Here is a 13,774-nt window from a genome sequence, read left to right as displayed (position 1 = left end):
CCCAGCTGGACCTTCCCAGTAAACAAATGTAAAATAAATAAATTAAATAAATAAATAAATAAATAAATAAAAATAACTCTCTCAAAGTTTTTTTTTTTTTTTTTTTTTTTTAAGTTCTACTGCTGTGGATTCCATCTGACTGGACGGTATGATAGGAATCCTTTTTCTCAGAGGTGGGAAAACAAAGGGAACAGTACAGCCTCTGGTGATTAGCATCACCACCCACGTATCTTGCGAGTGGCCTGCTAGGCTTGAAGGAGCAGGGATAAACACCTCCAGTGTGTGTCAGTGTGCCAACCATTCAGGAGAGCTGACAGAATTTTTCAGTGAAAGGGCTGCAAAATCACAGATTCTGCAGTCTGCCTCTGCCTCCAGAGTGATGTCCACTGAACCTGCCCCCTTAGCCCCCCCACATCAGGAGGGTCTGTCCGTAGGAGCATCTTCATTAAATCCCCAAGACGTTTTGAACCTTATCTTCCCTATCCCCATTCTGTTTCCTGGAAAAGGTCCTTTGACAGGTGAAGAAGCGGATCCTAATGGCAGACAAGTTCTTACTGTCTTGCTCGCTCCTGGAGAGCGCCTCCTTAACCTTTAGTCAGAAGTGTGTCGAACCATCAAAGGGGCATTTATAAAGGAAGTCTTGAAGCCTTCTGCAACATCACATAATTATCTAGGTGTGCAGGCGGCAGTTGCTCTAGCCATACCATCAGCTGCATTGGAAAGCAGAAGCATGGATACAATGGACATCAACTGTAGGGTAGATAATTGGGACTCCACTGATTTCTGCATTCCCACCAGTAAGTTACCCCAGGACTTGGTGTGCTCCTAGGTCAGGTCCTTCTGAAAGTGTGTCATGTGGGCAAGGTAGTTCAGCTCTCTAAGTGCAAAAGTCACTGACACATATATTAGTTTCCCCAAACTTGTCCAATGCCTATGACTTCCTGTTAGGGGATGGACAGACATACTTTCTTCCCTGAGTTCCTTCTTCGTGGCTGCCACCACAACCAGGGCATCTACTTTGGGGTGACCAAGATTGCATCCAGTTTTCTTGGAATTGGTTCCACCACATCAGAATCCTTCCATGCCCACTCTGCCACCGGATATTGTGAGGGCAAAAGCAGGTGGCACAACCCAAGAGGTAAACAGCCAGCCCCAAAAGCCTTAAGGAATACAGACTCTTCAGAAGAGGGCACAGCAGTGGACCAACTGCCTCACTGTTCCATCAATTCCAGAACATCACGAAATGTGATGTCTTCCAGAGGAGAGCATTAGGACCCTTTCACCATCATCCAAGTCTGTCTTCCGTGACTGACTCTGGAGAGGAGTCCAAATGTCTCCTTTTACATGTTTCTTTCCTTGGACCCTGCCATATTTGGGCTTCACGGGAAGGGTGAGAATCAGACTGGGAAGTCGTGAGTGAGTACCCCCAAGGCTACAAGAGGTTGACCCAGTTGATGAAGATGTAGGAACTCAAATGCAATATCCAATGGAGGTCGGGACAGAGTCGAGCATGGCAGAGACACCTCCACTCTTGGTCAGGATGGAATCCTTTTAAATGCCTTGAAAGCTGTGCACAGGATAGGAGCTGAAGAAGGACTCCTTTGGTCTGAAAAGGGGACAGGAGGAGAAATCTCTACTTTGTCTCACCCCTGGCTCATAGGCCAATAATGGAACACAGATACCAAAAGGGAAGACAGCTCCGACAACTTTAGCTGAAGAAGGGATATTGTTGGAGTTGATGTCAAAGACCATCAGCTCTGTGAAGGCACAGATCTGTGGGCTCTGGATCCAAAGGCCAGACAGGAATTGGAAACAGTTTGGCGGGGGGGGGGGCTTCGGGGCCAAACCAGGTACACTCAAACAGATGTGGCAAGGAGGACCCCCACTTGAATCTGTATCATTCTGTTGACATTTGCTTTGTTAAGGCTCCTGGTGGAACAGAAGGACCTCAAAGATGAAGCCACTGAAGATGGACGGGAGGAATGTTTCTCCTGGAAGGGAGCATGCAGCCAAGGACTCACCAGCTCAGGAGAGAAGCATGCAGCAAGTGACGGCAAACAGCTAACTGGATTGGTGTCTTCGGAGTCAACATAAAACGTCTGCCTTATCCAGAGAAAGCTTTCTAGGTCTCTTTTCTAACTCCTTCTCCTTCTTCCTTTCTTTAGGCTTTTCCCCTCTCTTTCTCTTTAGCAGTCTAGATACTTCAGCTTTCTTGGTAGGAGAATAAGTCTCAAAAGAAATAGAAGGTGCCAACACTCCCACTTGGATGGGAATAAGGCCCTTAAGGAAATTTGTCCCTGTATCCCTGTAATGCTCTCATACTGGAGGAGGAGCACATCTTACATCACAGCCTACATGTAAATCATTTAGACAGTACACATACAAGGGATGAGGGTCCTGTGGGAAAATTTTGTGTGTGCAGGTTGAATACTTTTTGAATCCAGCGACCTTGTGCGATGTAATGGAATTCACAAACCTCACAATAACAGTAAAACACAAAAAGCAACTACAAAAATCAGTATTACAAAATATCAATGAACACATTTTCTGATACCCTTTGCTAAAGACCACAGCAATAATAACTGGGAGAAAGGATAAGCAAATCACTCAGAGGAGCTTAGAAAAGACAGAAGAAACTTCTTGAGAAGTTTTTTTTTTTTTTAAGGGGTAGATTTCAGAGAGATTTACAAGATAAATCTATAAGGGGAAAACACCAGAAATGTACCTAGTGCAGCAGCTCAGAAAGGATATCACATATCTTGCAGGCTGAAGATGAGAGCCCTCTTACACCACATCTTGCAACATAAGTTGCAAACAAGACTTGAGGTATTTTGGGGAACATACGGAATTATGGGTCGGACAGGAGTCAGAGCCTTGGATCCTCAGCTACTGAAAGGTGGTGAGGCTGAATCTGATCAGATACGATAAACCAAAGTTTGAATCAGTCAAAAACAGACAATACTGAATCTGACATTTATAAATGGGCTGTGTCAACTGGTTTAAAATTCATTGATGGCAAATGTATCATAATGTAATTAAGAAAACCCTGTAAAATGAAACTATGCTTGGGAGTGAAAATATTAAAGGTAGACAACCTATTATAAAGTGTAACTAGATGCATTGAAAATAAATTGAGCAACAAGGGAAATACATCACAACTTCACTATTTTAAGATGTGTACGCACTATATTTTAGGTTATAATAATAATTTCTGTATTCATACCGCTAAACTAAATAAAATAAAAGCTGTACAAAGAAAATTTTATATTTCATGGAATTGGAATATACTAGCCAAAAGTATTTTAATTTATACACTCTGTATTACCACTACATAAATGCAACATTTATACTTTGATACAAGGTATTTATTTCATGACAAACTCTTTCAGTGTCATTAATATAAGAATCTGGAAAACAAATTGAACCCAAGAAATACAAATCACATTTGACATTAAGAGTTGCATCATTATGGATTAAGCTTCCATGGGAGATCAAGAAATCAAAATCTGGTAATACTTTAAAAAAATAAATAAATAAATAGATACCTATACAGCCAACTTGGTATTTGATCAAGAAATGAAGGAATCAGTATTCCTTGATGGTCTAAAGAACCTGAGCAGAACAGCCAATAATCACTTAAAAGCAGAAAGCTCTGTATCTTTTTAGTTGGTATAGTGATGCAGATGCCTCACACTCTTAGTGAATGCAGAAATTATATTCAACATAATGAATCTGGTATATTTAACAACTTTCTGACAACTGCAATCATTTGCTTTTATTTATTTTGCGCTCTTTGATCCGATTTTATTCGGGCTTTTCTTATGCCCCAAACCTTCACAAAATGTATCACAATGTTTTTGATGACACTGCAACATCTATTCATATTCTTTTTTTATCCAATATAGACTGGAATGTTTTTTTGTTTTCTTAACAAATGTGCTTCAAGTGCTTTGCATCATGTATTTCTTCTGACAACTTTGAACTTCTACATAGTTTATAATTTACTCTTAACCCATAACTGAGAGTGAAAATCTCCCCTCATAACAGTCTCTAAGTATAACATACTAACACAGACAGTACTTACTTGTTGACACAATAAATTTCTCTTTGCTCTATTATGCTTTTAATCTTACAATGTATACTGAGTTACATAATCTCTCTCAAAAGCACATCTTTTAGAAGGCTCCCATCAAAGACCTATTTCACTGTACATGCAATGACTTGACTTCTCCCATCCCTATCTGCCACAATGCCACCTTGAATTTCTCGGAATGTACAATTTGTGAACGTGCACCTGTATATCATTGTTTTACTGTGCACTGTAATTTTTATCTACATTATACAACTTAATTTTTTGATATTATGTGAATTTGCACCTTTATTTTGCTACTCTTCTTTACAGTGCATTTTTTTATTTTCCTGGGTTGAGCCTGAAACTGGTCCACTGCAATCAGTGCTCCACCCTAATTAACAAATAGAAAATAAACATAAAAAAGTAAATAAACAAGCAGATCAGTTGAAGGATTTGCATGGTAAAGAGGTAGAAACAAAGCAAAGGGCTAAGCCATTGGTCCTAGAAATAAAGTAAAAATGAACAGCTACTCAAATCTAAAACAAAAATCAATACAGTTCGAGAGTGGAAATTCTTCAGTGGTGGCTATCTTCTGCATGCATATGTGTTCAAGGATTTGTGTAAAAAGGTGCAAAAGCAGACGAAAAAAAAAAAAGAAAAACACTAATGATGGTTCAAGACACACGGGAAAAAATGTTTCAAACCTGAAAGTCAAACCAACACTGGAACTAACAAAAGTGCAAAGTATAAACAGAATAACAAGCATTGAAAAAAGAAAATAATTGATAAAATAATTGATAAACAATTATATGGACAGCTGACAGAACTTCTTCTGGAAAGAGCTGAAGAAAATTAAACTATTTATGAGTAATAAGAACAAATGAGGCAGTGAAAACAAAAAAGAAGTTATGTCTTACCATAATGTTCCATCTGTATTGTTGATCCTCGTTCAGTCATTACGTATGGGTATCTGTTCCGACCACAGAACCGAGCTGGCCATCTTCCAAGCTCGCATCAGCTACAAACTTTCAAGCTAAAACTCTTACACAGAATTCCCCTCTCCCTGTTACCTCAGATTGAGTTTGCAAGTGAAAAGAAGGTAGAGGCTACCTCTGGTCAAATGACCTAATAGAACTGGATGGTGAGATCCACTAGAAGCCACAGGAGGGGGAAGGAGAGAGGGTCGTAATGACTGAACAAGGATCAACAATACAGATGGAACATTATGGTAAGACATAACTTCTTTATCTGATATTGTTAATCCTCGTTCATTCCTTACATATGGGACAGAGTCCCCAGCTACCTCTATTCCTGGGAGGCTCTCATGGAAGGACATTCCTGAGCACCATAGAACCAAAAGATGCTCTTCCTCTGGAGGCCAAATCCAATTTGTAATGACTGATGAAGGTATGAGGCATAGCCCAAGTTGCAGCTGCACAGATGTCATGTAAAGAAGCTCTGGCATGGAAGGCAGCAGAAGTTGCCACCGACCTTGTCGAATGAGCCTTTATGGTAGTCGGCAATGGAATATTACACTGTTTATAAATGAAGGTCACAAAGTCTTTTAACCATCTAGCCAATGTGACCTTAGCAACAGCACATCCTAATCTAGGTCCAGAATAGGCCAAAAATAACTGGTCTGATTTATGAGAGGCCTTAGTCCTGTTCAAGTAGAAGCAAATTTGCCTGTGAATATCTAGGGTATGTAGGCAATACTCTCCTTTGTTTGAATGATTAGGGAAGAAAACCGGCAATTCAGTGGTTTGATTAATGGGCATTTCAGAGATCACTTTTGGCAGAAAGGAAGGATTAGTTCTCAAAGACACTCTATCTCTATGAAAAATCAAGTATGGGTTCTTGATGCATAAGCCTTGAAGCTCAGAGGTACGTCTGGCAGACGTAATGGCGACCAAAAACAAGGTTTTCCATGACAAATATTTGAGGTCGCATGAAGAAGCTGGTTCGAAAGGTGGCATTGTCAGAGCTTGTAGAACCAATGACAGGTCCCATGGTTGAATACGTTCTCTAAAAGGGGGATTCAGATGATTCACACCTTTTAAGAAAGGTCTTGCATAATTTGTGTGACATAAGAGAGGAGTCTTGGACACCCTCATGGAAATTAGATATTGCAGCCAAATGAACTCTAATGGTAGAGGCCGATAGACCCGATTGGAATAGATCGGCTAGATACTCTAGTACTATCGATACTTACTGGTGCTAAAAAAGGATTTACTTGCTTTTCTTTCAGCCAACAGGTAAATCTTTTCCACTTGCTTAGATAAGTAATTCTAGTGGAAGACTTGTGAGATGCAATAAGAATGTCCAATACTGGTAAAGAAAGATCATTCTGCCTGGCAATCAAGGGAATTGGAGGAGCCAAGCTGTGAGCTTCAGGCTGTACAAGTTGGGATGAATCCAATTCTGCAGATGGGAGTTCAACCCCGGAGTTGGACGGAGAATCCATGGTTGATCTAGCAGGTGAGGCCAAAGGAAGGGCAACCAAATCTGATGAAGCCAATATGGTGCTATGAGGATCACCTTGCTCTTCAACTGACGGGCTTTCTTCAGAAACTGGGGAATGAGGGGAAAAGGTGGAAATGCATAAAGAAGACCCGAGGGCCAATCGTGGACTAGAGGGTCCCTGGGTGACTGTCCCAGACGGGGGAATCAGGGCAAAGTACTTGTTGCATTTGTACTTGGTCGGGGATGCAAAAAGGTCACAGCAAGGATGGCCCCAGTGGTGGAAGATCTCTGCCGCTATCAAGGGATTCAGGGACCACTTGTGAGGTTGTAGAATGCACCTGCTGAGTCTGTCTGCTATCACGCTGGAACTCCCAGGAATGTGCATTGCTAGAAGAAAATGATTGGTAGCCATCACCCATTGCCATATCCTCATGGCCTCTCGACAAAAGGGGTATGATTTGGTTCTGCCCTGTTTGTCGATGTACTAGACCACCGCTATGTTGTCTGATTGTATGGCAATAGTCCCAGACGGCAGTAGGGGATGGAATGCTTATAACGCCAGAAGCACCACCATCAGCTCTAGAACATTTATATGCAGTTGGGCCTCCAATACAGACCAAGTGCCTTGGACTGTCTGTCCCTGACATAACCCACCCACCCCATCTGGGAGGCGTCCGTGGTCACTGTAGCCTTCGGCTGATTAAGGGAGAAGGGGCGAGACCACTGTGACGGGTTGTTGGTCATCCACCAATTTAAATCCTCTTTGCACCTGTGAGTTACTCAAATCTTGGCTGAAAGAGGATACTGAAAAGGATACCACTGGGTGAGCAGTAGCCAGTGTAAAAGCCTCATGTGAAACCTGGCCAGGGGGACAATGGTGATGGAGGCTGCTATGGAACCCAACAGCTTTAGGACAGAGTGAGCTGTGGATTTCAGTTGTTGCTTTATCCTTAGAATTCTGTGCTCTGGAATGGATGCTCTGCAATTCTTTGTATCCAATATGACCCCTATGAATTCTGTGGACTGAGATGGGATGAGATTGGATTTTTGCCAGTTTATGGTTATGCCTAGCCTTTCTGCAGCGAGGAGAGAGTATGCCAGGGCTTCCCCTCCAATAGATGCCTGGTGGGGGCGGAGATGAGCCAGTTGTCTAAGTATGGAAACACCTGGAATCCTTGTAGTCGCAAGTGAGCTGTGACGATGCCATGCACTTTGTGAACACTCTGGGGGCTGTAGAGAATTCGAAGGGCAGTAGTCTGAACTGGTAGTGACTGGCTCCCGCACGGAAGCACATAAATCTTCTTGATGGCCTGTCCACTTTTATGTGGTAGTACGCATCGTGAAGATCTATCGAGCACATCCAATCATCTTTTTCCAAAAGCAGGAGGATAGACTGTATTGTGATCATCCGGAATTTTTGTACTCTTACAAACTTGTTCAATACACTGAAATCCAAAATTGGTCTCCAGTCCCCGGTTTTCTTTGGCACCAAAAATAGTCTTGAGTAGAATCCGGATCCTATCTGGTCTGGAAGGACTATTTGGATGACTCTTTCTTAGCAGCTTTGCTATCTCTAGTGCTGCTTCTTCCCTTTGACTGGGTTTAATGTCGGGTAAGTTTGTTGGGGGGGGGGGACAAAGATCAAAGGGAATATGGTAACCTCTGGTTATTATCCTTTGTACCCAATAGTCGGTGGTGATGGTTAGCCAGGCAGAAGGGTACAAGGAGAAACGACCCCAACGACCTCCAGAGGAAAGGAGTTGGGCCGCTCTTCAGGAGCGCTGGTAGGATTGACCAGGAAAAGAGTCCCTGGAACCCTGGTTACACGGACCCCCTCTGCCCCGAAAAGGGCGTTTTCCCTGTGAGTTCCCCCTCTGCCTCTAGGGGAGAACTTGGCCTGTGCATCACGGAAAGGGCCCTGAGACTTTTTGTACCATATCTTCCCACTCTTCTGGTTTTTGGAGAAAGCACATTGAGGGGGAAGAATAATAGACACCCACGGCAGAAAGGGTCTTACCACCCTGTTCACATCTGGCCAGTGTGCTTTTAACCTTGGGTCCAAACAATGAAGGGGGCGTTGAGAAAGAAAGCCTTGAAGGGTTCCGTGAAATTGCATAAGCTCATCCAGGCGTGTCGTCTCAAAAAACAATGCCTGAACTCGCCGCTCTAGCTGCGCTCCTTCTGATGCGTGAGATATCAGGCGCATGGTGGAGTTTGATATTGAATCAATGGTAGCCAGCTGAGAAGCCCCTTTGTCACGGACCTCATCAGACATGGTACCAGCCAAAGTTTCAGAGAGCCCAGAAACTAAATCCCTTTGAAGCCTAGTAAAGTGCACCATATAATTCAGGGACCTGATTGCAAAGGTCGCTAATGCAAAAGTACGCTTCCCTATTCTGTCCAGAGCCCATGACTCTTTGTTGGGTGGATGGATAGTCTGGCTTTCTTCTTCCGCCAGGTCATTCTTGGTTGCGACCGCCACCACCACAGCATCTACAGGAAGACCTTTGGACCAAGAGGGATCAGTAGCAGGAGGGGACAAAATTTTATCTGGCCTCCGGATAATGGCCTCAACGGTGTCAGGAGCCTTCCACGCACACTGCACGATGAGCCAGACCAGTTCGTCGGCAGGAGGAGTAACCCAGGAGGTAGGGGGCCGGGTGCGAAAGGCCTGCAGGAATACAGACTCTTCAGAGGTCGGGTTAGAGGGCTGCCAGTCACATCTCTGTTCAAGGATTTCGAGGATATCACCAAAGGATACCTCAGAGGGTGAGCGAGGGCACCCTTCCCCATCATCAAAATCTTTGTCTTCAGTAAGGGACTCCTCTGTGGAGTCCATGTGCTTCCTCTTGCACAAGCTTTTTCGATGAACTTCCTCTGACTGAGAAGCTAGGGAAGACAACGCAAAGGGGATTTCCTGTGGGAGTACATCCTGAGGCCCTTGCGCCCGGTGTCCGCTAGGAGTGACTTGTGTACATTGCAGTCCAGAGGAGGGCAGGGAGATTGACAGCACAGTATCGCCAGTAGACGCCAAAGCCTTCTCCATAAGTTGGAAGGCCGGTCCACCTGAAGAGGGGTAAGTGTTCAGGACAGGGGTCACCCCTCCCCTAAGTGGCTCAGCCTGCCGACTCGGAGTCCCTGGATGGCTATGAAACACCAAATTACGTACGCCACAGCTGACATCCTGGGTCATAGCAAAACTCTCCTGCCATGAAGGCAACTGCGGTTCCTTAGTGAGGTCCATAAAGGGAACCGTAGAGGGGGAAGTCTGTGCTATATCAAGGTGCTTCAAAGGCAGTGAAGGAGGAGAATAAGTAGGGGTCTTTGGCAAAGGGTGATCACCTCCCAAGGAAGGATAGGTCCTGGGGGGCAGGATACCTCTGGCCAAAAGCACTTGATCCACAAGATGCAACACGTCGTGTTTAGAGAGGCGTCTAGTGGATTTCACGGACACGGCTGAGGGAGAGTCAGGTCTATCCACATTTGGGACAAGCTCGGTGCCCACCTCACTGGTCTGCACTGAAAACAACAGGGCCGTAAGAGACTGAACTACAGGTGTCTGCACCGAGGAAATCATTGGTGCCGAAGTCATGGTCTGCACCGATAATAAGGTCGGTGCCGAAGTGGTTGTCAGTGCCGAGGCTGGGACTGAAAAAATTGGTGCCAATAACTGAGTTGTCGGTTCCGGGTAAGGTGTCGGTTACAGTCTGCACCAACTGTATAGTCAGTGCCGGTAGAGAGGTCTGAACCGAGGAGCCCCTTGGTACCGATACGGTAAAGGGCACGCTAGTCAGTGCCGAAATCCCAGATGCGTCGATGGCCTCGGTGTCGAAGGTCTAGGCACTACAAGTGCTGGAGCCGAAAGAGTCAGATCCGAAGTAGAAAGCTTAGCCTTCTTGGGTCTCGGTTGGTGGGAGTCCCCAGCCGGGGACGAAGGAAGAGATTTGGCCTTTGAATGATCATCAGTCTTTTTCTTATGGGATCTGGAGGGGTTGAAGTCTTCGACCCAGAAATAGAAAGGAGATTTGAGTAGCCCCTTCAGTAACAATTTATTTTTCCTCTCAATCAACGTCCTGTTAGAGAAGTTCTTACAAATTCCACAGGGCGGATCAACTGATAAATGAGGTACATCCAAGCAATAGACACACAGAGAATGTGCATCTGAAGTAGGGAATCTATGGCCACAATCTGAACATCTCTTAAATCCTGGACTACCTTTTTTATCTGCCATTATAGTAAAGAAGGAAATCAGAAAGAATACCAGCAATGGTACAAGAAATACCTGAAGGTAATGAAGAATAGGGGTCTACCAACGATGGTAAAGAAGAAAATACCTCTCGGTAAAAAAGATTGAAAAATTTCAAGAAGGGATAGTTACTAAATGCGATAAGGTAAGAGAAAACAATTTAGAAACTTTTCTGAGAGAAAAAGTTGTTTTAGACTAGTATGACAGCAAAATATTATACTTAGCCCAAGAGAAGTAGCTTGACACGACCGAATGGTGATGCGGCAAATGAAATCCGAGGTAACAGTGCAAGGGGAATTCTGGGTAAGAGTTTTAGCTCGAGAGTTTGTAGCTGACGCGAGCTTGGAAAATGGCCGGCTCGGTTCCGAGGTCGGACCCAATACCCATATGTAAAGACTGAACAAGGATTAACAGTATCAGATCATCAGTTTTCAAATGCATTTTCTGGGTTTCCTCTTGTTTAACATCTTTACTAATGAACTTCATACTTCCTGTAAACAATCTACTTTAACTCAATATGCCGATGACTCAACTATTATCTGCAGTTCCAGCAATATCTCTGACCTTCACACTCTTACCCAAGGCACTTTTCTATCTATTGAAAAGTGGCTGTCTGATAATCTTCTCTTCCTAACCCCCCCCCAGAAAACAAACTTCTGCTATTCCTTCCTCGTTCTCTCTCTCACCTTAAATCTACCTTTCTCAATACATCCTCTGACAACACTACCATACAACCTGACTCCCACACTAAGCTTCTAGGTGCCATCACTGACGATGAACTTAAAGTTAACTTACATATCCTCTAAGGCATAAAAAAAAAACTCACCAAAACTTGGGCTTGCTTTATCGCAATCTAAAGTTTCTCACTTCTAGTGCTAGGCTCTCCCTGGCACAGGCTCTTCTTCTCCCCTCCCTTCTCTATGCTACCCCAGTCCTAACTAACATTCAGTCTTCTACCGTGGCCAAACTCTAACAAACTTACCACAAGCTAGCAAGATTTGTCACAAACTCCACATATAACTCACACCATTGCCTTGCGCTCAACTCTCTACAATGGCTGAAACTTCCACAACTCCTCCTCCTATCGCAACTTCAAATCACTCCCCGCACACTACACAAACCATCCTCTTGTCCTGCTCCCTCCTCCTTAGTCTCAACCTATACCCCCAACCGTACACTCCGCACCTCAAACCAAAAGCTCCTACACACTTACCAACCAAGAAAAACTATTGGTAAACTACTGTACAAATCCTCTGTATCCCAAGCATGGAATAAACTTCCAACACACATACGATCCATTACCCACCCCATACACTTTAAAAAAGAACTCAAGACTTCACTTACTTAACACCAAAACTTGTTTATGCCATAACCCACCTAACTCCACTACAATCTCATAGCATTATTTTTTTTTCCAATTTCTTCCCTCATGCTTTACCATCTTTAATCTACCTCTTCCACCTTATACAATGCATTCTCATCTCTCTCATCTCACAATTACACTTCACATCAAACTCTGATTAACTGCTCTGACAGTATTATTTCTCTGAGGATGCAGCATTCACACAATTAAAAAAAATTACTATTGTCTATACATCTTTGGTAAATCTTTGTTGTTCTTATCCTAATATATTTATATGTATTTATACTGTTTACTTACTAAATTTCTATGTAATTGTATTCCAAACTTCAGTTTTATGTATTAACAGAACTGTTATGTAATGCAAACTGAATTTTCTTGTATTTTAAACTATTTGTAACTGGAGCTTTTCTCCTCGGATCTCCACTGAAAATGGGTCTCTGGCCCAGCTGGACTACCCTGGTTAACAAATGCCAATAAATAAATAAATAAATAAAATGTTCAAGAGTAAGACCTCAGCGGAGAATAGCATGAGCTGATGAAAGCTTGAGAAATGAGAAGTACTACTGGTAATCCTCTATGTATGCTAAATGAATAAAGGTAACAACTGCTGAAATAGTGATACCTTTGTTTAAAATACATTCTTTTCAGCAATTTTTGTGACAAGCATTTGTAATCACGACCAGTTCATCAATGCCAATATTAACATGTCCAGTGCAACTCATTTTACAGTTTTGGCTTAAACCCACAAGCATGTTAATCACTTGTCTGTTGATGGTGAACACTGCCATGAATGCTTAGTGAAGAGACTGAAACAATGAATCAATACCATGGTAAAGCATATGTGAATCAATATCACTGTAGTGGTATATCATGTTTTTATCAAGTACAAGGGTAAGTAGGCAGCACTTCCTTAAAGGAATGGAGTCAGTAGTCGAACTTCTGGTCAGTTCATGGTGACAATACTTTATACAGTATTTGTTCAACTTCCCCCACAGAAGGGCAGCAGTAGTGCAGATTCTCAGTCTCTTATGTTTTTTCACAAATCCTTATGGGTATTTTGTCTGCTCCTGTGCCCAGGCCATTATAAAATAGAACTGCATCTTACATCTGTGAATAGCAGACTACACATGTTGCATTTTTTAATTTATCACTATAATACTTACATTACTTTAAAATCAGACTACCAATCATTTTTCTATTTAATTAATTACCATATTCCTTAAAATAATTAAACTGCACCATCTCTTTTCTTGGCATTCAGGCTGTGTATCTTTGCTTCAGTTAACATCTATCCTAGGAAGTATTTGTTTACACTTACATTTCTTGGCAGAAGTTGGTAGTCTTCTTATTTTCTGCATTAAGGTGTTCTCTGGTCTGCTTAACTTCTTCTTCATTCTTCACAGCCTGATGTCTGACAGCATCTAACTGAAAAAGATAAGACAACTCAGTACCTTATACATGAAAACTCTGTTTATACAGTTGCACAGGATCAATGCTTCTGCATATTTCAGATATTAAGCATCTTTGTCATATAAACACAGGACCAAATAGGAATCTATTTTGAAAAGAAAAAAAACTTTAATTATATTATAACAATGTAAAAGGCTTCATTTTAATTCCTATTCTTACC

At 42.7% G+C, this 13,774-nt stretch overlaps 1 protein-coding gene across 8 annotated transcripts in view; it reads right to left on the bottom strand.

Annotated features, from left to right (window-relative positions):
* CLIP1 (CAP-Gly domain containing linker protein 1) overlaps positions 1-13,774 on the bottom strand; it is a 4,646,656-nt gene that overhangs the window by 1,220,335 nt on the left and 3,412,547 nt on the right. For all 8 annotated transcript variants that reach the window (XM_044068589.1, XM_044068590.1, XM_044068592.1 and 5 more), the window contains one exon: positions 13,463-13,569. In XM_044068589.1, the coding sequence (XP_043924524.1) occupies positions 13,463-13,569 (107 nt within the window). The remainder of the gene's footprint in view (positions 1-13,462; positions 13,570-13,774) is intronic.

Source organism: Protopterus annectens, chromosome 4.part0 (assembly GCF_019279795.1).
Source record: "Protopterus annectens isolate FY-2018-M chromosome 4.part0, PAN1.0, whole genome shotgun sequence".
In the NCBI taxonomy this organism is placed as follows: Eukaryota; Metazoa; Chordata; order Ceratodontiformes; family Protopteridae; genus Protopterus; species Protopterus annectens.
This window is presented reverse-complemented; position numbering and strand designations above follow the sequence as displayed.